Source organism: Chrysoperla carnea, chromosome X (assembly GCF_905475395.1).
Source record: "Chrysoperla carnea chromosome X, inChrCarn1.1, whole genome shotgun sequence".
NCBI classification, from domain to species: domain Eukaryota; kingdom Metazoa; phylum Arthropoda; class Insecta; order Neuroptera; family Chrysopidae; genus Chrysoperla; species Chrysoperla carnea.
This window is the reverse complement of record NC_058342.1, coordinates 32,067,498-32,090,101: the sequence shown is the minus strand read 5'-3', so window position 1 is coordinate 32,090,101 and position 22,604 is coordinate 32,067,498. Positions and strand designations below refer to the sequence as shown.

The window sequence follows — 22,604 nt, the reverse complement described above, 5'->3', positions numbered from 1 at the left end:
GCCTCAGTAATATTTATGCGTCCCCCCTCCCTATGTTTTATGTTATTTTTTAAGATTGAATTTAGATGTTGTCTAGTTTTTAGTCTTGTTTTTGCTGCTGCCAGAGCAGGTTCATGGACAATTTTTTTTTTTGTCTCGATTGAGTTACGATTTTTTTTTTTTTTTTTTTTATATTTATATTTTTTTTTTGGCATTTTTTTTTTTGAGTGAAATTTTTTTTTCTCATATGCAATTGATAAAAAATATTTTGATATGACTTTGGTGAAAAGTGGGTTAGTGAATTAAAATTAAAAAAAAATTTTTTTGGGAAATTTGTGACAAAATTATTGAATCGAAAATGGAACGAATTGACTATCGAATACCTGATTTTCAAACGCCATTGTTACCAAATATATCGGATATCCAAAATTCAACAGAATATACAAATCATATTCATCGATCGATCGATACTTTACGATCGTTAACCGATCGAGCTACATTGAATGTAACGTTAGCGGCTCAACAACAGAATATTACCGATGGACGAGGAGGTCAATCACCAAATGTAAATAATCATCGAATATTAGATCGAATATCACCAAATGATCGATTATCGTCGATGGATCATCATAGGTTGTTAGATCCGAATGCAAGGATTTCACCTGAGTTAGAATCATCGGACGATCGTCATCGAATCCACTCAACGGCACAGCATGAACAACAACGATATTTAAATAATTACAACAATGATTTTGGAGCACGATCATCGATACATCATCGTGGTAACGATGAATCGGAATCGATTAACGTTGCCCAGGATTATCAAGAACGTAATCAACGTATACACGAAACAAACGATTATCAATTTAATCGGAACACAAACGATTTTAATTCAGTGAAAAATGAATTCCCATGTGCTCCAGGTAATGGAGCACCACCGTCGGCTGCATCCAGTTCGGCGGATAATCGTTATAACAATTACCATAGTGCAAATAATACTAGTGATGAACATTTTCGACAAAATAATAGACATAATAATGATACAATTAATAATAATAAATCGTGCGCCGGTGATGGAGGAAGTTACTCAAATAGTTCGCCATCAAGTCCTGGCACACCAATCTCAATTGAGGGTGGTAACAATTTTAAATCCGATGGGGAGAAGGTATTAACAAAATTTTTTTTTTTTTTTAAATATTTTTACTTGTCCAAAACACCACCTGTTTAAAAACTAAACACCTCCGCCTGATGATAAAACCGTGCTATCATTAAACAAAAAAATTGATAACAAAAAATTTTTTATAATCTTAAGATAAAATTATTTTTTATTACGTGTATTGTTTTGCATATGCTAAGGGACTTTATAATCATACTGTAGTTAGTATCTTGTAGTTTTTGATTGTGTGTTAATATGGTTAACTAACGAAATCTTTTATCTTAATTAATGCTTGCATTTGGAATAGTCACGTGGTGGTCGAAGACGATCTTCGGGATCGAATCAACAACAACAAAGTTGGGAATCCGAGGTCAGTATTTTGTAAATGTTGTCTATGTGTTTTATAAAAATTTTCACCTCCGAAAAATTGCGATTTCAATACCGAAAAATTGAATTTTTTGTCTGTGTGCATTATTCTTACAAGTGTATACTTTTTTTTTTATGAAAAAAAAATATAATTTATTATTTTTTTTTTTAAGAATCACGGCTACAGGAACAAGTTTATGAATAAAACAGAGATAGCAATATAAATATAATCATATAGATATTTGAAAAATAACCAAAAATATTGTACTGGGCAATTGGAAATTTTTTACCATTATGTAATTATTTACAAAGTAGACAATGTCAGCTGTGACCATTGAAAGATCTTGCATTTTAAAAGGATAACAATTCCTTCCTTAGTTCCTTTTTTATTTTTTGGATAGAAAAGAAATTATTTCATTTTGTTTATTTATAAATTTTTTAATTTAAGTCACTTGATAATTTAGGGCCTTCGTTTTGATTTTTCCTTAATTTGTAGCCTTTATTTGTAGTAAATCGAGTTGTTTCACTTGATTTATGAGAAAGGTAGTGGGGGCACAAATTTAAAACCTATATATTTTCAATTTCGATGATAACTCGACGAAAAGTATGAATAATAAGTTTCGATATCTGACGTTATTTTTAAAATATCGAAAATTGAAAATTTTGTTTACTTATTCAGCTTTCGATATTTCGAAAACCAAGGCACATATCGAAAAATTTTATTCTTATTTTTCGTCTACATTCATGAAGTTATAGAAAAATTCATCATCAAAATTGAAAATAAGATAAAAATAATTTCAACCCTAAATCTACCCTGCTCTTACATTCTTTATATGGATGGAGACACTAGGTTTTTTTCTTTTCTATTTTACTTTCTATTAAAAAGTATTTTTTAAGTTTGTTTTCATTTATTCCAAGTGAAAATTATCAAAAACGAGATAATTCAAGACCTTCATTAACTTTTTTCTAAATTTGTGGCCTTTTTTGTAGTAGGTAGAATTATTTTGCTTGATTTTAAAAGCCCAAGATCTTACATTGTTGGCACGACGAGTTTCAAAGCGAACAATAATCGAGACAATTATATTGTAAAATTAAATTATTGATTTATTCTACGGTTTAATAGAAATTTTTTGGCAAACCTAATAGAAAAATTATTGAAGATCTTATTCATCAGTATACAAAGTTTTCTGTTATTGATAGCAGAAAATTATACCAGTAAATGTGTATTTATTACACAATTTGACCCCCTTCGTATCTATATTAATATATAATTTGATACCTCCCACATCTAAGTGTCTCAGAATTGGTAAAATAATTAGATAAATATGTATTATTTTTTTGTTTTCTTTATTTATAGATTATATATTTTTTTAGCATTCGCTACCCAATTAAATCAATTTATAATCAATTATTGTTTTATGATAGTCTCCTCTATATTATCTAAGTGACACCCACTAATTGATAGATCTGTGAATTAATAAATCTTTCTATTTGTCCAATAGCCATATCTCCCGAATTAGACCTTAGATCGAAATTTTGTAAAGAGCTTTTCCATTTGTTTTGATAAGCTTAATTTACTCGTATAATTTTCTGCTATCAATAACAGACCACCCTGTATATATATTTATATTTGAATTATGAAAAATTAAATGAATTCCGTGCTAAAGTTACAAAAATTGTTTAGTTTCAAAAATATAATCTAGAAACAATTCAAAAAATTAAGTAAAATGTACAAAATTCAGCATTCGCTCTATCACAAATACATAATGGTAAATAATTCATGAATGCCCAGTACCCAGAACATATAAAATTCATGTATAATATGTATACATGTGTAGTGGTATAAATTTTATGTATATATAAGTCTAATCATAAATGACCTTGGCGCAGATACAACTTTTGTTTTCAAATAATCATACCAAATTTTTCTAATACGGAAGAACAACTGAAATAATTATATAATTCTTATAAAAATATATTTTATTTCAAACACCATTATTAATGTAACATTGATTTTTATACTTTCTCATATCCTAATATACGTAATATTGTGAATTTTTTTTTATATACACTCCACAACAATCAAAACTGCGACACTAATTCTTTCTTTAAAAGTACACAAAATTTTGCAGGCATGTAACTTTTTTGTATATTTGAACGAGCAATTCTTGTATATATCGAAAACAGCTAGAACGATTATCATGAAAATTAGTAAACAGAGAGTTTTTGAGGCGAAAAATCGATCTAGCTGGGATTCATTTATAGAAAATGTCATTTTATCTGTGTTTTCAAGGAAAAACTGAAACATTGACTGCAAAATATGACTCTTCCTGACATCTATTGGCGACGAAATAAAGTACATTACCCGGGATATTCAAATTGTTATTTTTGTGGAGACATTTAAAATATTTGTGCCTTTTTAACTCAAAAAACACCGAGTAAAGCTCGGTCATCTAGGTACTTCTTAATCTATTTGAGATGTACCATCTGGGTTATTTTTGGAGGCAGAGACGCGCCATCTATATTTATTCTAAAATAAGAATTGTTGTTATGATAATCGAAAATTCAAGATTTGTAAAAAAAAAAAATAAGTGAAATAATAAATTAAGGAAGTTAATTGTTAAAATATCCTGTACACAAAATGTTGAATATCAGTGCTTGCGTTATTTTTAATAAATTCACCACGAAATTTTTTGTATTTTTATCGAAACTAACAATGTTGCGTTTTTATTTTTACAGAGTATACTATGATTGATGTATATTTTTTTTTATTTTGAGTATTGTCATCTCTGTGAGTTCTAATACTTCAACTTTAGGATTCAATATTATTATACCTTGATCTTTTACACCTCATACTAAATATTCAATTTTATATACCTTGAATGATTTTGGTATATAGACGGGTATTATAAGTTTCGTCTCGTATTTCAGTTTTTTTTGTTATTAAAATCGAATCTAAATAAAAACAAGTGAAAACAAACAATTGACTGAGTTAATTGTTGAAATACCATGCATAGTCAGTTTTGATTTCCTTATCACATTACACATACAAACATGTGACACATACATAACTAATAATCAAGTATGGTACATATTATAAAATTTCCGCCTAATTGGCGCCCTCACGGGTAAACAGTGATGTTTACGAAAAAATGTTTCAAACAAAAGTTGTTTAATTTTTGATAAGGAACAGTTTTTACATTTAAACTTTTGTTCTATCTCTAACGGTTTACAAGATGGTCCTTAGTACGCTGTAAAAATTTCAGCTCGATATCTTTTTTCGTTTTTGAGTTATCGTGTCCACAGACGGACGGACGGACAACCGGAAATGGACTAATTAGGTGATTTTATGAACAGCTATGACAAAATTTTTTTCCTAGCATCATTATTTTTAAGCGTTACAAACTTGGACTATACTTAATATACTATGTATATTTCATATATACATGGTATAAAAATTTAGCATACAAATCATATAATATTTGAATTACTCCACTGTCTGAATTGCTTAAAGATGAAAATTGACTTTAAGCTTGAGAACGCCAAATGAAAATCGGTCCATTTTTTCAACCGGAACGACCCGTAAAGTGTTCTGATTATTGGATGTTTCCGATATAAAAATAAATAATTATGTAAACTTGAGTTTTTTTCTCGAGGCCAACATTTGAAAAAACACGAAAAGCACATTTTTAAAGCACATAGTTATTTAAGAATGTATAAAAACGGTAGTGGGGCGCAAATTTAAAAAATATATTTTTTCATTTTTGATGATAAATTCAAGCATATGCAAGGAATTGAAACAATTGACTCTCGATTCGAAAAGCTCTACTTTTCAATTTAATTATAGATTAAATCGAGCTTAAATTTATTAAACAGATTCAATTATTTATAAATGTGATAATTTAGTTGAACTAGCTTTAATAAAATTAGTTTAGATAAATTCGTAAATATTAAATGAGTTTTATAAATGTTTTTCTATTTCTAAAAAAACTTCTACAAACTGTCTCAGTGGCGGATTTAAGTGAAAGACAAGAGTAATTCATCGCTAATAAACGAATCCTAATGCCTTCTCTAGCAAAACTAACTTTGTTTCTTTATTTTGAAAGAGTATTTTAATCACAAAATATCAGTAAAAGCCTTGGTGAACATTTTAGACAACTTTTAACATATTTGTGTAAAAAAATTGCATATATTTAAAATCTTTATAGATGAAAAAAAAATTCTCAATACAGTGGAACCTCGATAACGCGGATCTCGTCCATGCCAAAAATGCCATTCAATTCCGCTAAACCTTTAAATACAGTATCTGGAATTATTTAGACCTTGTAACTCGAACAAAATGTTATTTTTCTGCGAGGTATTGATAGTACATATTTATACTCGAATTTAAAAAATCAGACTCCGGAAGTCAGAAGTAGTAAAATATAATCGCGCTTCTCTATGTCGAAAGTTTAACATTTAAATTCTCTGTTACTAGATATTATTTATTCTTGGTAACTGCTATTTAAATTTTCTAAGTCGAAAAGTCATTAACTCGAAAATTTTTTGGCTTGAGGTTCGAGTTATCGAGGTTTAAGAGCCTTGTTGACTGATTTACTGACATGTTCTGATTAAGAAAATAATATTTTTATCCATATTCTTTCCATAATTCAATTTTTTTATCTATCCAGAAAATCGATATTTTTCTTAAATCCGCCACTGTATTATTCTAGTATAGAAAATTCGATTTGTGATGCACTTTCGTTGATAGTATTAGTTAAAAACAAATATACATCAAATATCGATTAGGTATATGTATTTATTATTTAGTGACGTCATTTGTCAATTTTCAAATAATAATTAATCAATTTTAATTGAAAATGAATTATTGCGGCTTTTAAACACACACAGTGAACACAAAAATTATTAATATTATCAAATATAAAAAAAAAATATTAAATATTAATAATTTTGCAATAATCACACTTACCTAGTATGTGACAAAATATTTATAGAAAATCATTTATTACAAATACATAATCACCTCACTCATACACAGTATGATTACAAAGTTCCTTAACACTAATCAATAAGCCATGTTTTAGATTATAAATCATAGTGGCTTCACAAAAGTTGTTTTTTATACCATGTATATGAAATATATCAAGGTATACTAAGTTTAGTCCCAAGTTTGTAACGCTTAAAATAATTGATATTATGAACAAAATTGGTTCATAAAATATTAGATTGTTGTTCATAAAATCGCCTAAGTACTCCATTTCCGGCTGTCCCAAAAACGAAATGAGATATTAAACTGAACTTTTTATAGCGTGCTTAAAACGTGAGGTCAAGTTTGTAAATGAGCAACATTGGTCAATGGGGTCGTGCATCCGTAAGATCCATCTTGTAAACCGTTAGAGATAGAACAAAAGTTTAAATGTAATGCTCCTTATAAAAAAATAAACAACTTTTGTTTGATATAATTTCACTTTTCTAGACTAATTTTGACCCAAGAAAAACGAAAATCCAGACAAAATGACAATCAGAGCTTCAGATTTTAATATACAGCCATTAAATCGAATTTTCATTTTTCGGAATAAATTTTATACACGTTTTCACATAAATTACAGGTTATATTTTAAAAACTACGCCTCTGGAGAATTTTTAAAGCCGATTTTCATTTTTCTTGGATCAAAATAAATCTAGAAAATGATTTTTATTAAAATCGGAAAGTAAAAATTTATCTCAAATTTTTATAATTTTTTAAAGGGGTACTCTTTGGAAAATTCGAGAAAATCGAATGAACTTTTTTGTTTACGATTATGATGAAAATCATTTCCTAGACTAATTTTGACCCAAGAAAAATGGAAAATGTGTAAAAAAATAAGCCAAAGCTTTAGTTTTCATGATATTCGCTATAGTTTGTTTGAAAATTTCCAAGAATTGACTTTAATTTTAATATTGTGGGTATAACTTAAAAGCTACAACTTGAGCAAAAATTTTAATCGAATTTTTGTTTTCCTTGGGTCAAAATTAGTCTTAAAAACGACTTTAATAGATATCTAAAAATTTCAGCTTGTTTTGATTTGAGGTTAGTTTGTTATAATTGCATTTATCCAACAGTCAAATTTAGCTATGATTTAAAAGTGATCTAAAAATATGAGTAGATAAAGCACATATTGGTGAAATTTTGCCTTAATTTACAATTTATGAGACCGAAAATGTAAAATGCAAGTTGCTTGATAAAAAGTTTCAATGCCAAAAACATTCGCTAAGCCGAATATTCGTCACATCACTAATACCTTCATATATACATACTTTCACTTTAATGTACATATCGTTTATAACGACTATCGATCGTTATAATCACCGATTTTGATATAAATCTATAATTAATAAAAACAGTATGGTTACAAAATCTCTTAACTCGGTTACTAAGTCATGTGAATATTAAATGCTAACTACCTAAAAAAAAAATTATATAGACAAATCAATTGGTTGGTGATTAAAAAAAATTATTTAAAAAAATATGGCATCATCTTAGCAAGATGTATTACATATGTATTATGTATTCAAATTTACAGAGTGGCCTTAAACTTCTGACCCTTAATCTTTAACAAACTGGTAAAAAAAAACACGCAAATTCATTATCAGTTACATTAAAAAAAAAAAAAAAACATTTGTGAGCAGCAGAACACCATTACTAAAATCATATTTACTCCTTGTTATATATTTCTTATTATTTCATTTTAAAATTGTGATTTTTAACATGAGGAAGAACTTAAAATAATGTTAATTGTGCAAAAATTAATCGATGATTGAGCTTCAAAAAAGTTTTCATCATGAAGAAAATTTATCAAGCTTTCCAAATAGAAAACATAAAGAAACTTTGATTTTTGAAGTTTAAACGTCAAAAACTAGTCGAATTGATGTATAAATTTTATCTTTTACGATATTTTTAAAGCATTTTAATACATTTACGTGATACAAATATTATTTTTATTCATTGCATTAATTTTATTCATAACTAATCATGTGACGATCGAATTACTTACTTAGGCACATACAAATTTTGTGTCTTTAACTTTGAGTCTAGTGGTGCGCAAAGCCTTAAAAAATTGAAATTTTATTATATTTCGGGATAAAAAGCGGGGAGTAAAGAAGAATTGGAAAGATTACATCTTCAAAAAAATTATTTTTCCTTGATAATAACTTCTTTCTAGTTCAATTTAGAGCGAATGCAGAGAGGGAAAAATATAATATTTCGTAAAAATATAATAATCTATCTTTTTCTATTGTGAGTGACATTTCATTGACTAACTTCATGGTATTAAAAAATTGTAACTAACTTCAACATGTAGTTTTCGTGTCACTCTGTGCGCGCGCAACATAAGCAATTCAATCTCATCATTTTTATAATGAACAAAAAGAAGTATAACGAACTAAAAGTACTTTCTTTCTTTTACATATGGACTCTCTGTAGCTCCATTTGGATAGGTTTATAGAGATGAATAAAGCTTTAAAAATTCGATAAAAGCTGGGAATTCTTTTTCTCCAGAGAATTCTCAGAGATTTGCTTTGTATAGAAGTCCAATTGTAGCGGAAAGAAAATCAAGACCTTCCCTAAAATCTGCTAAATGGGTTATAAAGTATGGCATAAGTCTAGATTGCCCGGGGAAAATATGACTAAAAAAACGTATCTGTTCAAATCGATAGTTATTAATAAAAATTTTAGAATTTTTTTTATAATAATTTCATTGTCAAAAATAATTTTTGTCTGTACAAAAAAAAAAAAAAACATAGTTATAATGCGAGTTTTATAAGCAACATTGCTTTGCAGCAAACACAAGGCCACATCGTGATTTTTTGAAAAAGCCCTCGGGGTGTACACTGGCTGTCTATAAGTGTATACCGAGTAATAACACATAAGCGAACCAAACAAACCAGCGCTGGTATTCTTAACATATTCAATCATTTCCGCAATAAACCAACACACAAGTGATTTATAAATTTTTTTTTAACGTCTATATATAATATCAATAATAATATTACCTCTATACACAGTTACACTGAAGAAAAAAAATTAAAATAATGACAACCTCATCCCGAAGTTGGCCATAAAAATACTTTCAAACAATTTCCAAATGATTGGAACAAGTACAGCTAAATTTGAATAGGATTGAATTTAAAATATGAATTCATTGATACAAAATCATTGAAGTTAAATAAACAAAATCATTACTTCTATGAAAGAGATTGATTTTAGTTTAAAGTCATGCATTTTATTGATGGAAAATAAAATTGTACTTGTAGTTGGAATAAATAATCGTGTAAATAAAGCGAATCGATGAATTAAAAGAAAATTTCTTTGCGTTTACTTTAAAAATAGAATAAGGTTAGTACGGAAACATATCTATCATGTTTAGTCCATATGTGATTGAGCCAACCACACAAAGATTGTTGTTGCTAATAGACCGAGAATTTGAAATAAACTAATTGATCATTTTTATAATATATAGGATATTTTTGTACTTTAGCTCAGTTGGTAGAGCAGTGGACTTAAGACACTAGTCCGTATGTGATTGAGGCAACTACATGAAGATTGTTGTTACTAATAGACAGAGAATTTGAAATAAACTAATTGATCATTTTTATAATATTTTTGTACTTTTATAACATCCTTTGATACCGCAGTTGGTAGAGCAATGGTCTTAATAGTAATGTCGCTGGTTCGAATCCTACTCGAAGAAATCTAATTTTTTTTAAATAAACCTATTAGCAGGTATAAACCTTTTTAATTTCATACAAACAACTCATGCGTTTGTGTCAGCTTCACCACTCAACCCCTTACTGTAGTTGTATCGCATTCGTGGCCCCATTCGCCACATTTGATCATGCTATGATGTTGAAACAACTTCATATCGGTTGATATTAAGAATTTTTTTTTTCAGAACATAAAATTTAATTTTAGATAAATCAATAGCCGAGAAAACTATTCACTTATCACTGAAGTTTGTTCAGTTTTCATTTTGAATGATCTTCATTTGTATATAGAGGTGATATGAGTATTACTAGATAATAGTAATTTTTTTTGTGTGATATTAATTGTCAACAATGATTAAAAATCGTACGAATAAAGGAACTTACAAGGTGTTAAGAAATAACAATTATTAATATGCTTAAAAGTACGTTTTTACAATTAAAAATCAGTTCATTTATGTGACTAGTGGTTTTTATTATTATTAATAAAATAACTGAAGGTACAGTCAAATTCATTTATTATGATATTGAAGACTTCTACAATTAGTTTTTTTTAATGATTTCTAAAAGCGATTTTTAAGGCATACACGATAAAGTATAAAAATCTTTGTGATTTTGATAACAATTCATTTTAAATTTTAATCAGAGCTTCAGTTTTGATTAGCTATTAGAACGAATTTTCATTTTCGGAATAAAATGTATTTTTTTCTTTATTTACAGGCCATATCTTAAAAACTATGCTTTTGGACAATTTTTAAACTCGATTTTCATTTTTCTTGGATAAATTAAGTCTAGAAAATGATTTTTATCAATAGCGGAAACTAAAAATTTATCTCGATTTTTTACAATGTTTTTAAGGGTACCTTTGGAAAATTTGAAAAAATCGAATGCAATTTTTTTTTTTTACGATTTTGATAAAAATCATTATCTAGACTAATTTTGACCCTAGAAAAATGAAAATCTACCTTAAGTTTAGTATGTTTGTCAAAAGATTATAATAAGCGATGTCGCTATAATCGATTTTGATTGTAGTTATTGATAGTATTGTTTGAATGTACCTATATTCAATTTTATTGCTACACACGACTTCACTTACACTGCATAAAAGATTTTGAATTTCCGCTTGAGTGCTTATTCTGGGTACCCAATAAAAATATATGTGTACAGCTTAGACTTACTAACAAATACATCGGTCACGAATTTCAAATTTTCTGTGTTAAGGTCGTCATTTCAATTATTCATATTTTCTAAGTGTTATTATTAAATATAAAGACCGCAAGTCAACTGAATTGCTTACAATTATTTATTTTTTTTATTATTTTTATTATTGTTCAATCAATTTTCTAATAATTGTGTTACATAATTGATTATTTATCGGTTATGTAACAATCATTTCGAAATATTATTTATAAAAAAAATAGAATTGTTACCAATTAAAATAGATAATTGCTTAAATATTCTGTATCTTTTATACCCTGTATATATATATATATATATATATATATATATATCAAGGTATACTAAGTTTAGTAGCAAGTTTGTAAAACTTAAAAATATTGATGCTACCAACAAAATTTCTGGTACAGGTTTCTGGTACAAATTCATCGAATTACTCCATTTCCGGTTGTCTGTCCATCCGACACGATAACTCAAAAACGAAAAGAGATATCGAGCGGAAATTTATAGCATGCTCAGTACGTAAAAAGTGAAATTGAGTTCGTAAATGAGTAATATAGGTTAAGTAGGTCCTTCGGAGGTCCTTCGTTCGTAGGACCCATCTTGTAAACTGTTAAAGATAGAACAAAAGTTTAAGTGTAAAAAATGTACCTTATAAAAAAATAAACAACTTTTGTTTGAAAGATTTTTTCCTAAACATCACTGTTTTTGCGTCAGGACACAAACGTTTTATAGTCGTAGCAACACAGTCGTGTGACTATCTAAGAGTGACTATCTTTCTTTACTTACATGACGTAAAAAACAAACAATTGCGCAATCAACACTGTCTATACATGGTAGTTCAACAATTAACTCAATTTCAACTCAGGCGGATTTAAGTGATCAGCAAGAGAGTAATTCATTTCCTCAAAGAACAGGCGGATCCCATGAGTTCTAGTAGAATTAACTCTTTTGGTTATTTAATTTGAAATTTTGAGGTCAAATGCCCGACATAATTAAAATTTTTCTATGTCAATTTTATCTTGTAAGATCCGCTCGTGTTTTTCTTACATCACCGTTTTTCTTAAATCCACCTCGAAATTCGATATATGCAATATTCATTACTAAACCTGTGAAAATTGAATGAAAATTGTTAAATCCTCTATTTCCGTCTAGACAAAACTACATCAATTTTCATGAAGAATTTAATTTTCTTCATGTGGATAGTTTTTTTCTCCTTCACTTGATTTTCATGATTCGAGTTAATTAGGAAACGGAAACCAGAGGCCGGTAGATTTTTGTTAGAAACATTTTATATTAGTTTCTATATCTAACCCTTCATAACTTAAAAAAAATGTAACTATTTTTCAAATCAATTTTCTTTAATTTTCCTCTCAGACATTTTTTTATTGAAAGCTAAAATATATTTAATTTAAAAACTAAATTCAAGACGAAAATGACTATTGTTTTGGAGATCTTTTGGACACAAGGTATCGGAAATTTTGGCTAATTAAGTAAGACATCTGAATAATCTTAACTAACCAAATTATAAAGAAAAAAATTATATTCATTTAATTAACTTTTGCCTGCGGCGTTCCTCGCGTAGACATAGTAATTACTTCTCTTATAACTGTGATATTCCGAAGAAATCATTTCTTTGTAATCGATTTAAGTTAAACTCCCCGTACACGCCAAGTTATGTCTAAAGAAAATACAGTGTTTGTTTGCTGATTCAACTAAGGGCTCTTGAAATGACTTGGTTTGCCGTTCTGACAAACGTCGTCTTTTCGGTTAATATTTCAGGTGATATCTCGTAAACCTTGCCCCAAAACGTTCCATTGTTGGGGTAAAATTTACTTTCAGTAAGGAATTCTACTATACTGCATTCCAGGCAGAGCTGGTAGCCATTATGAGATGTGCTGACCACCTCCAATTGGCCAATTTGAAGGATGATGTGATTAGTATCTGCACAGACAGTCAAGCAGCACTCAAAGCGCTATCAAATTGTACAGTGTCATCGCGCCTCGTCAAGGAGACTAGAAACAGTCTAAACAACCTGGCGAGGCAGAATAAAGTCAATATTACCTGGATCCCCGGACACTCTGGTTGGAACGGTAATGAGAGAGCAGACAAGTTGGCCAAACTGGGAACCACCATGGCTCCCACTCAAGAAAAGCTTGCGAGGATTATCGAAGTTTCTAGTCTCAAATTGTATTTTTTCTGTATGGCGTCGCTGACTTCTCGATGAAAATAGAAAAGCCTTTTCAAATTTAAAATTCAATAGCTGAAACTTTATATACTATTTTCCTTGAACTTTTATCGAAATTTTATTATATTTCTAAACAATTGAATCGGGTAGATCGGGGTCTATGTACAATGTCATATTACGTATAAAATACGCAGGTCAGTTACAAGACAAAAAAAAAATTGCAATATTTACAACAACAGAAAAAAAGAAAAAAAAGGGAAATAAAAAAGTACACAAAACACGGTAGTAGGAAAAAAATTAGGTGATTAAAAATTTGTTTGGTACCTAATTAATATTCTCTTAGCAACATTCAAACACACACGAAATTTTATTAATTAGTCAAAAAAGTATTTAGCTTATGTGTTTAAGTACGATTGTAATCAACACACTACTCAGTCTTAAGTTTAGTAATGCAGCCGCTGGAGGTAATTCAGTTTGCTAAAAGTAAGATCCATATTCTGTCTATTGATACAGGCTTAGAAAATCATTATTGCTTGTACCCTCCCCACCCTCCACAAAAACAGGCAAACGTCGTTTTTATTCGTCGGCTATTTTAAAGTTTTCGAGTTATTGATAGACTGTTAATATCTCGAAAACGGTTAATTTGACGAAAAAAACACAAGAGGTCGTTTTTACGTAAAATTTTAGGGTACTACTTGGTTCAAAAAATTGGCGTTTAACTATTTCTGTTGGCTTTCAATAAGGCTTCTGACAACTTCGGGAAAATCAATCTATGAGATTTACTGATTAAGAATCCATTGACAAGAAATGTGGTTCAAACTAAATTATCTCCAGCTCCTGTTCTATGGTATAAAAATTTGATTTCCTGAAAAATTAAAATTATAATAACCTTTAAAATCGGTCCATAACAATTAAAAATTTTTACTTCAAACACATATATCGAGTGGTATATATCTTTCAAGGACACTCTAAGTTACATTTAATTATACTTTAAGTCAGTTTTAAAAACACTTACTTAACTTCCCTAATTATAACAAAAAAAAAAAAAAACACGTACACTGTTAAAAAAAATCTAATTAAAAAATTTTTATTCTCATTTTATTTACGGAAACACAAAATTTTTGTTCAGTATATGATGTGTCCTTGGCCGTGACTTAACAGAGTTTTACTTTTAGAAAGATTTGATTTACTAAAAGAAACCCCACACAAAATTTTTAACAATTTGGCGGACACACCTTAAAAAAAATATTCTTGCATTTTTATTTATATATACGGTCTTTCAGTAAGAATGATACTTTTTTTTAAATTTGAAACTCAACATAATCAAGGTATTGAGAAAATGTCAATCATTAAAACATGCATAGGCAAACGTGGCTTAGAGAAGCCACTCAGACTTCTGTAACTAACATACGAGTAAGACAGTGATTTGGTGGAAGCGATGGGAAAATCAGATCATTCTTAGCATAAAAATGATTTTGTATTCTTCTTCTCAGGGGGTGCAAAAAAATAACTAGTCCACCATGGTTGGATGCTTCTCCATATTGGATTTAGAATGACATCACTTAACTAACCATGGATTGTCATCCAAACTAAACACGTGTATGCAAAATTTCAGCTCAATCGACTTCAGATCAGAAGTTTTTTTGCAACTTCTGTAAAGGAAAAATTGGGTTAATTTGTGAAACCAATTGAACATCTGAGAGTCAAAATTAAACGTTTAAGTCAAGTCATAACAAAACTTCAATAGTTTAACCTGCCAAAATAAAGCACAATTTAACTATGATAAGTTAAATTATTGTTATTTTATTCAAAAGTATCAAAAAGTATTAATCTTAATGAAACACCTTTTATAATATACTAAAATTTTGTATAGTGTAGTTATATTTTGATTGCCGCTCAATTTTAATCATGGTCAAAATTCACGTCACTATTCTTAACCTTTAAATCATAATTTTTTAAAAGAACGCCTCTGGGTTTTTAGTCGCCTCATAATATTATAAAATAAAATCTAACATATATCACCCTGTCTCACTTCAATTATTTATTTTATTATTATATTTATCTCATTCTAGCACACTATATTATCGTTATGTTTACATAACAACTGTATTATGTTTAAACAATATTTAGTGAATTGTCGCGCGCTTTTATTTTTCTTTATGCGTATTGCTTCTACCAAAATTTACTTGCAATATCTGTATATTACATCTATCAGATCAAGTTGCATTCAAAAGTGCTTAAATCACCTCAAATAAACTCCCAAAACTGTGGAATGCATTAAATCAGTAAAAAATCTGGGTAATCATAACAAAGTTAAGTCAGGAATCGATGGGAAATAAGATACTATCGAATTAAACTTATATGGGTGCATGTACATCGTTAAACCCCCTTAAAAATATTTCTTAGAGTACCAAAAGAATGGGTACATAAAGTCTAGGTGTCTTTTTTCTGAAAGAATTACTGGGCCCATAACCTGTTATGATAAAACTCAAATATTGAGAAGTAAATGAAAAAATTAGGAAACTCAGCGCTAGGCAGATCCTGGATTTCAGTACATCAGTTGGTTATAATAGCCATTGAAAAGCGTAGCGGGGATAGAGTACAAGGGTCTGTTTGGCTAGGTGGTCTGAACCATTGCTTCGAGGCCCGATACTCGAGCATGGCTCGCTAACTTCCATACCCATACCCATACCCAAATGCTTGAATGGAAAGTATACCTCTATATTCTTGATATTTAACTTTGGAAAATAAGTTCGAAAAAGAAAATTTGTCGAGAAATACTATTGGCAAGGTGAAATAAAAGTCAGTAAAAAATTTTCCATAATTATATATAATTTAGTGAAATATTTACGAAATAGTATTAAATCAAAACGATTAAATATTAAAGACCAGAGAATTTCTGGGCCCATAACCTGTTATTAAAAATACTAATATTTGTTCCTTTTTTTGCAGGTATTTGGAAGCAAAGCCGATTTACAATTACATACACAAATGCACATGCGAGAAGCGAAACCATACAAATGTTCACAATGTTGTAAAGCATTTGCGAACAGTTCATACCTTAGCCAGCATACTCGAATACATTTGGGTATAAAACCGTATCGATGTGAAATTTGCCAAAGAAAATTCACTCAATTGAGTCATTTACAACAACATATTCGAACGCACACGGGGGACAAACCTTACAAGTAAGCTTCGTTTTTTTGGATTATTTATTTTTATATTTAGAGTTCAAAGAAAAAAAAAATCATTTTTAGATCATATTTTTTTTTTTGGAAAGGAAAAATGCATTTAATTTTTTGAAAATGTCAATAAATATCGTCATGGCCAAAATTAAATTTAAAACCAGAAAATGATGACCGGTTTAACAACCATTAATTTTTTATTACTGAAATTTTTTTTTATTTATTTATAATTAATTATGTCGAAATTTATTGACTATTGAATTTTGCATATTTACGAGTCGAGTTCGAAATTCGAATAATTTTTAAAAATTGAGGATGTAAATTAAAAAATATTTTTTTTAAACGATTTTCTATTGTGAAATTTCAATGGCTCGACATCACTCTATTTCAGGGCAACAAGGTTATAAGTATTATCAAAAAATTGATATATTTATCATGAAATTTGGCATTTTACTTATTAATTCAGAGATAACTTGATTGATCTAAAAATTTATTAAAACTGGTTTGTTTTTTTTTTTTTATAACAATTTTTAAAACTGAAATCATTAGTACGATTTTAAATAAAAAATTTTTACTTAAAATCGTGCTCATAAATCGCAAAATTGTAAAAAAAAATATTTTTAATTTTTGTTTTTATTTTTTTTATTTTTTTTTTTTTGTAATCCCATGGGCGCAATTTATTCAAAGTGGGATTTATAAAATTTTTTTTGAAAAATATACCCTATTTTTTTATTTTTGGTTAAAAGAACCTCGTATGCAAATTCTAAATAATAAAAAAAAGCTGAGAAAATTAAGAATCTAAACTACTTTTTAATTTTTTCATACCTTAGCCAACTTACTCGAAAACATTTGGGTGCAAAACCGTATCGATGTGAAATTTGCCAAAGAAAATTCACTCAATTGAGTCATTTACAACAACATACGCGGACGCATACGGGGGAAAAGCCTTACAAGTAAGATTCATTTTTGGATTATTTATTTTATATTTAGAGCTCAAAAAAAAAAGAATATTTTTAGATCATTATTTTTTTTGGATGTAAATCAGACAAGAAAAAATGTTTTTTTCGATAAAATTAACCAAGAATTTTTAATTTTAACTGTTTGATACATTTTTCGTGAAATCCCTGCGTTTTTAAATTTTCCAAAAGTTTCTAAAATATTTCTAATAATTTAGAAATTATATATTTTAAATTTTACCTTAAAAATTTGAGAAAAGCAAACTAAATTTAATTACTTTTTATGTTGTAAAACTTTTTTTTTAATAATTAAAATTTTCATAATTCGTGAAAAATCATGGCTAGCTACAAGATGAATACCCGTTGCGAATTCTTAGAACAATTTTTTGATAAACATTTTCGAAATTCAGCAAATCCCTCGTGAAATGTTATTAAGTCATTTGGAAAATAAATTTTCGTGATATAATTTATACTCCAAAGTGATTGAAAGTGCTCTTACTTTTTAGACACCTTGTAAACGCTATAATTTTATAATTTGAATTAACAAGAATAGCCGAGAATCTCAATTGAAATATTTGCTTCGTACCCAACTTTTCCCAACAAGGTATTCAAACCTTAGGAGATTGGACTATGAATAAAAGTCAAGTTAAAGTTTTTTTGGAAAAATTCTTCACGATTGAACTATTCGACGATCGTAAATTTCGTTTGAGTGCTTAAGTTTCCTCGTGGCTTACATTTTTCAAACATTTCAAGCTCTCCAAAACTGAATTATTTGGAAGTTTTTCGGAAAAATTCTTCGTGATTTAATTATTCCCCGACTTAAAATCTCAATTGAGTGGTTAATTTTCTTCGTATCCACATTTTTCCAATATTTTATGCTATCCAAAACTGAGTAGTTTGGACTATGAATAAAAGTTAAGTTACAAGTTTTTTGGAAAAACTATTCCTGATTTAAGTGTTTCCTTTCAAAAGGAAATCCCGTTCCGTTACCCCAAAAATTGATGATGAATAAAGAATAGTCTAATCATCTAAAATTTGTAAAATGATAAAGGGATTCTGTTTATCGTGATAAATCGTGCAGAGAATTGAAAAAAATACACTCGAACAGGACTCGAACCCGGACTTCTTGGATTCATGTTAAGCGCCCTACCAATTAGGCCATTCGAGTTCTAGTCACTGAAATTTATTTGTTTAAACCGAGGTTATTGTCAAAAAAAAAAAAAAATTGGGTATATATAAGTTACGTCCATGGTTTAGATTACATCCATTAATGCACTAACTAAAAAAGGCATGCAAATTTTATAAAAATTGGAAAAATATTAAACTTTTTAAAAATTGTTATATAAGGATTGTTAAGAATTTCAGTGAGGCGATTTTGGCAATAAATTCTAAGAATTATTTTTCAGGATGTCGCAACATTGAAACTTCATATGAAAAAAATTCCTTTTAAAAATTGCATCCTTTTCTTAAACTTAAAAATTTAAAAACAAAAATAGACAAAAAAAAAAAATATTTTTTTTAACAAATTTCATATTTTCATACAAGGAAAATTTTGTTAACAAATTATCTGTTTTTCTTCACTTCAAGATGGCGATCAACTGAAATGCCGGATATGTCTACTACATTCAAACATTCAGAATTTTGCATTTTAAATATAAAAAAATTGTTGAAATATTTTCAAGTAATTTTCTTAAATTCACGCATGCATGTTTTTCTCCATCTTGCTAATAGAAATTTTCCAGTTAAATTATTTTTATTTCTCAATTTAGTATCAACATTTTCATATTATTTTAATTACAATTTTATTACGTAATAAAATTTATAAGAAAATCAAAAATCAAGTGAAAATTGAAGAAAAACTATGAAGAATGAAGATAGAAGGTTTTGAAGTCTCGAAGAAAGAAGATTTAAGAAGATTAAAAAGAAGATTGTTCGAAGAAAAATTATAAAAACCTTAAAAATCCTTAAAAACTTCCATCCTTTGCCTTGCCAAGTCGACACGTCTCACTTGCCAACCATCCCATGTTAGTGAATTAATTATGGATTTCATTCTGTTACAGATGTCGTCACCCCGGATGTCAAAAAGCATTTTCACAGCTAAGCAACTTGCAATCGCATTCACGTTGCCATCAAACCGACAAGCCGTACAAATGTAATTCATGCTACAAATGTTTTAGCGACGAGCCAAGTTTGCTTGAGCACATTCCCAAACATAAAGAGAGCAAACATTTGAAAACACATATTTGCCAATATTGTGGCAAAAGTTATACCCAAGAAACATATTTACAGAAACATATGCAAAAGCACAGTGAACGTGTCGATAAACGACCTCCAATCACTGGGGCGGGAGGTCCTTTAACTGGTCTCAATAGGAATCTATTAGCTGCAGTGAGTGCGGCTGGTGTTGCTTCTCTAGAATCACCGTATTGGTCGAAATTATCCCCCGATACAATGTCTAGTTTAGACTTGGAACGTCTCGAATATCATAACCATCACAATTCCGCTGCGCTCACATCAAATGCAGCTGCGTTACTGCTCGAACGAAATAGTGGCACAAATTTGGGCCTTCTAGATCGATCCTCTAATTCAAATGTACAAAATTTACATTTAGAGCATCGTAACACAAATTATGGTGGAAATAACGCCACATCAGCTCGTCAACAAAATCAAACCGATGCTAATCAAGCATTTGGAGGAAGTCAAACACGACAAAACACAGACACTGCGAATAATGAGAACATACCAGAGAATAATGGTGCGAACGCAGGTCGAACAGCGTTCGACACAACAAATAATCTAAACAAAACACATCCGGATCGTAATAGCTCGAATCCGGGAAGCCAACATAACAACAACAACCACGATAATATTGGAGAAGATTTAGTTGTAAGTAATCGACATTGTCGAGTCAATTCCCCGCCAAATGATTCAAATGTCGGCGGAGGTAATCCTGGAGGACCAAATGGAACAAACACATCGACATATGATACAAATAAATCGGGATACGAAATCTCGATATCACGGAGTGTCGCTAATTCAGCATTTACACCCATTTCGGGTATCAACCATATTAATTTGAATCATCCAATGGGACGACCCTATTTGTACGATGCGCTAAGTTTTCAAAATAAAGAACTCAATTTAAATTTAAATAAAAGTGCTGGCAACTCAAATGCATTCCCAAATCAATTGATTTCCCTTCATCAAATACGAAATTATGCTCATCAACCATCTTCAATAGGATCCACAGAACATATATTAGGATTAAAAGATAAATAATTATCCAAAATTTGCTGAGACAACAGATAAGGGAATGTAAAACACATTCATGAAACTTGAGTTCCCCAAAATGTATTGCTTGTGCCATTTTTAAACTATTTAGTTGAATATCTGTTCAGCGAAACTTCGGGAAACATCGTACAAGTTACGAAATTTTTAGTTTCTAGAAATACTTCCATCAAGTTTTACCTTATTCCCTGTAGAATGAAAATTTTCACATAATCAGAAAAAAAATGGATGGTTTCGAAAAAATCAACGTTTTGCCACCTTTTTTCCACAAGTTTTTGTAGTTTACTCGAAAAGTATGCATTTTAGAGAAAAAATAGATCTACCCAAAGTTATCGAGCATAAAATTTTCGATCGATTTGTATATATAAGCTTTTCTGAAAAATCTTCATGTTCAATTTTCCATGTTTTTGGTTTTTTTTAGTTTTTCTGAAAAACTTTGCATTTTAGGGAAAAAATACTCCTGATAAAAGTTGGTAAGCATAAAATTTCCTACCAATCTGTATATTTTGATTATTCCCTAATCGTTAATTTACGCCGAAATCACCCTTTGTTTCTCCGCATATGAAAATTTTTAAGGTAAAAAGGTAAAACTTGACATAGGTCATTGCTTCCTCGAAAAATTTAAGTAAATTTCACCTAATTTGATGGGAGTGCAAAGCCGGAACGAAAAAAGTTCTCGATTCCTCATCGATGACCACGAAATCTACCTTTTTGTGGGTTCGATTTCGAAGAGATTTCTAATTTCCGAACCGAAAGACTTGGGTCATTTTTCCCCAAAAAAACAAACGCTTCATTGAAGAAATATCCATCTAGAATATTTTAAAAATGAGATACACGCTACAGAACCCTTATCTAAAGTCCGTAGTAAATTTTTACATCATTATAAATAAATTTTACTACCCCCCCTTTCTCCTTGATCCTCCTCCCCAAAATCTTTTATTCCTGCTAAACCGTACTATTTTAATAAATGTTCAAATAAATTTCTATATATGGAAATCATTTCGAATTTGTTAATAGAGTCGAAGGGCTACCCAAAAAAACAAAAAAAAAGATTTCCAAATTTTTAAATGTTGTCGAAAACAGTTCAGAAACGATTGATTTCACACTTGTCTCGAAACTGTATTTCCCTACCCAAAATGTGTATTTTTAAAACAAATTGAAACAAATGAATTGAAAATAAGAAACTCTTAGAATACACAAAATACAGTAAAACTGCTCTTTGATTGATTTGTTTCAATTTTGAATTTAAAAGAATTTTTTTGTAAAAAGTAATATTAGTGTAATTTTTAATCAATTTTTATTTTTTATTTTTTTGGTCTCAATATATTATATTTTACATGTACAGTTAAACCTATTCAAAAGAAGAAAAAAAAAAACAATATAGTTTGTAAGTTGTGAACAGAAATGTAAATAAAAATTAAAAGAGTGGGGGTGTTGTATGTGTTGCGAAGAGTAATATTAATATTATTTAGTAAAAAAAAAATGAAAAAAAATAAGATTGTAGATACCAGATTTTAGGAATTTTTTTTTATAATTTAGTTAATTTTAAATAGTTCAAGCTGCTGACTTCA

General features: G+C 29.0%; 1 protein-coding gene across 2 annotated transcripts; it reads left to right on the top strand.

Annotated features, from left to right (window-relative positions):
- The first annotated feature begins 205 nt into the window (after positions 1-205).
- LOC123302733 (zinc finger protein rotund-like) lies at positions 206-22,311 on the top strand. Of its 2 annotated transcripts, XM_044885803.1 has the most exons (4): positions 206-1,144; positions 16,557-16,792; positions 17,620-17,742; positions 19,806-22,311. In XM_044885803.1, the coding sequence occupies exons 1-4, from the start codon at positions 338-340 to the stop codon at positions 21,022-21,024; spliced, it is 2,385 nt and encodes a 794-aa protein (XP_044741738.1). In that variant the 5' UTR covers positions 206-337; the 3' UTR covers positions 21,025-22,311. The 2 variants fall into 2 exon arrangements, with proteins under 2 accessions (XP_044741738.1, XP_044741739.1); XM_044885804.1 differs by lacking the exon at positions 17,620-17,742 and having other exon boundaries at positions 19,806-22,309.
- The last annotated feature ends 293 nt before the right edge of the window (positions 22,312-22,604 follow it).

Excerpts from the sequence above, each read along its gene's own strand:
- LOC123302733 (XM_044885803.1), top strand. The coding sequence starts at position 338 with ATGGAACGAATTGACTATCGAATACCTGATTTTCAAACGCCATTGTTA. Across the intron at positions 1,145-16,556 it reads TTAAATCCGATGGGGAGAAG|GTATTTGGAAGCAAAGCCGA; the intron begins GTATTAACAAAA and ends CTTTTTTTGCAG. Across the intron at positions 17,743-19,805 it reads ACGGGGGAAAAGCCTTACAA|ATGTCGTCACCCCGGATGTC; the intron begins GTAAGATTCATT and ends ATTCTGTTACAG.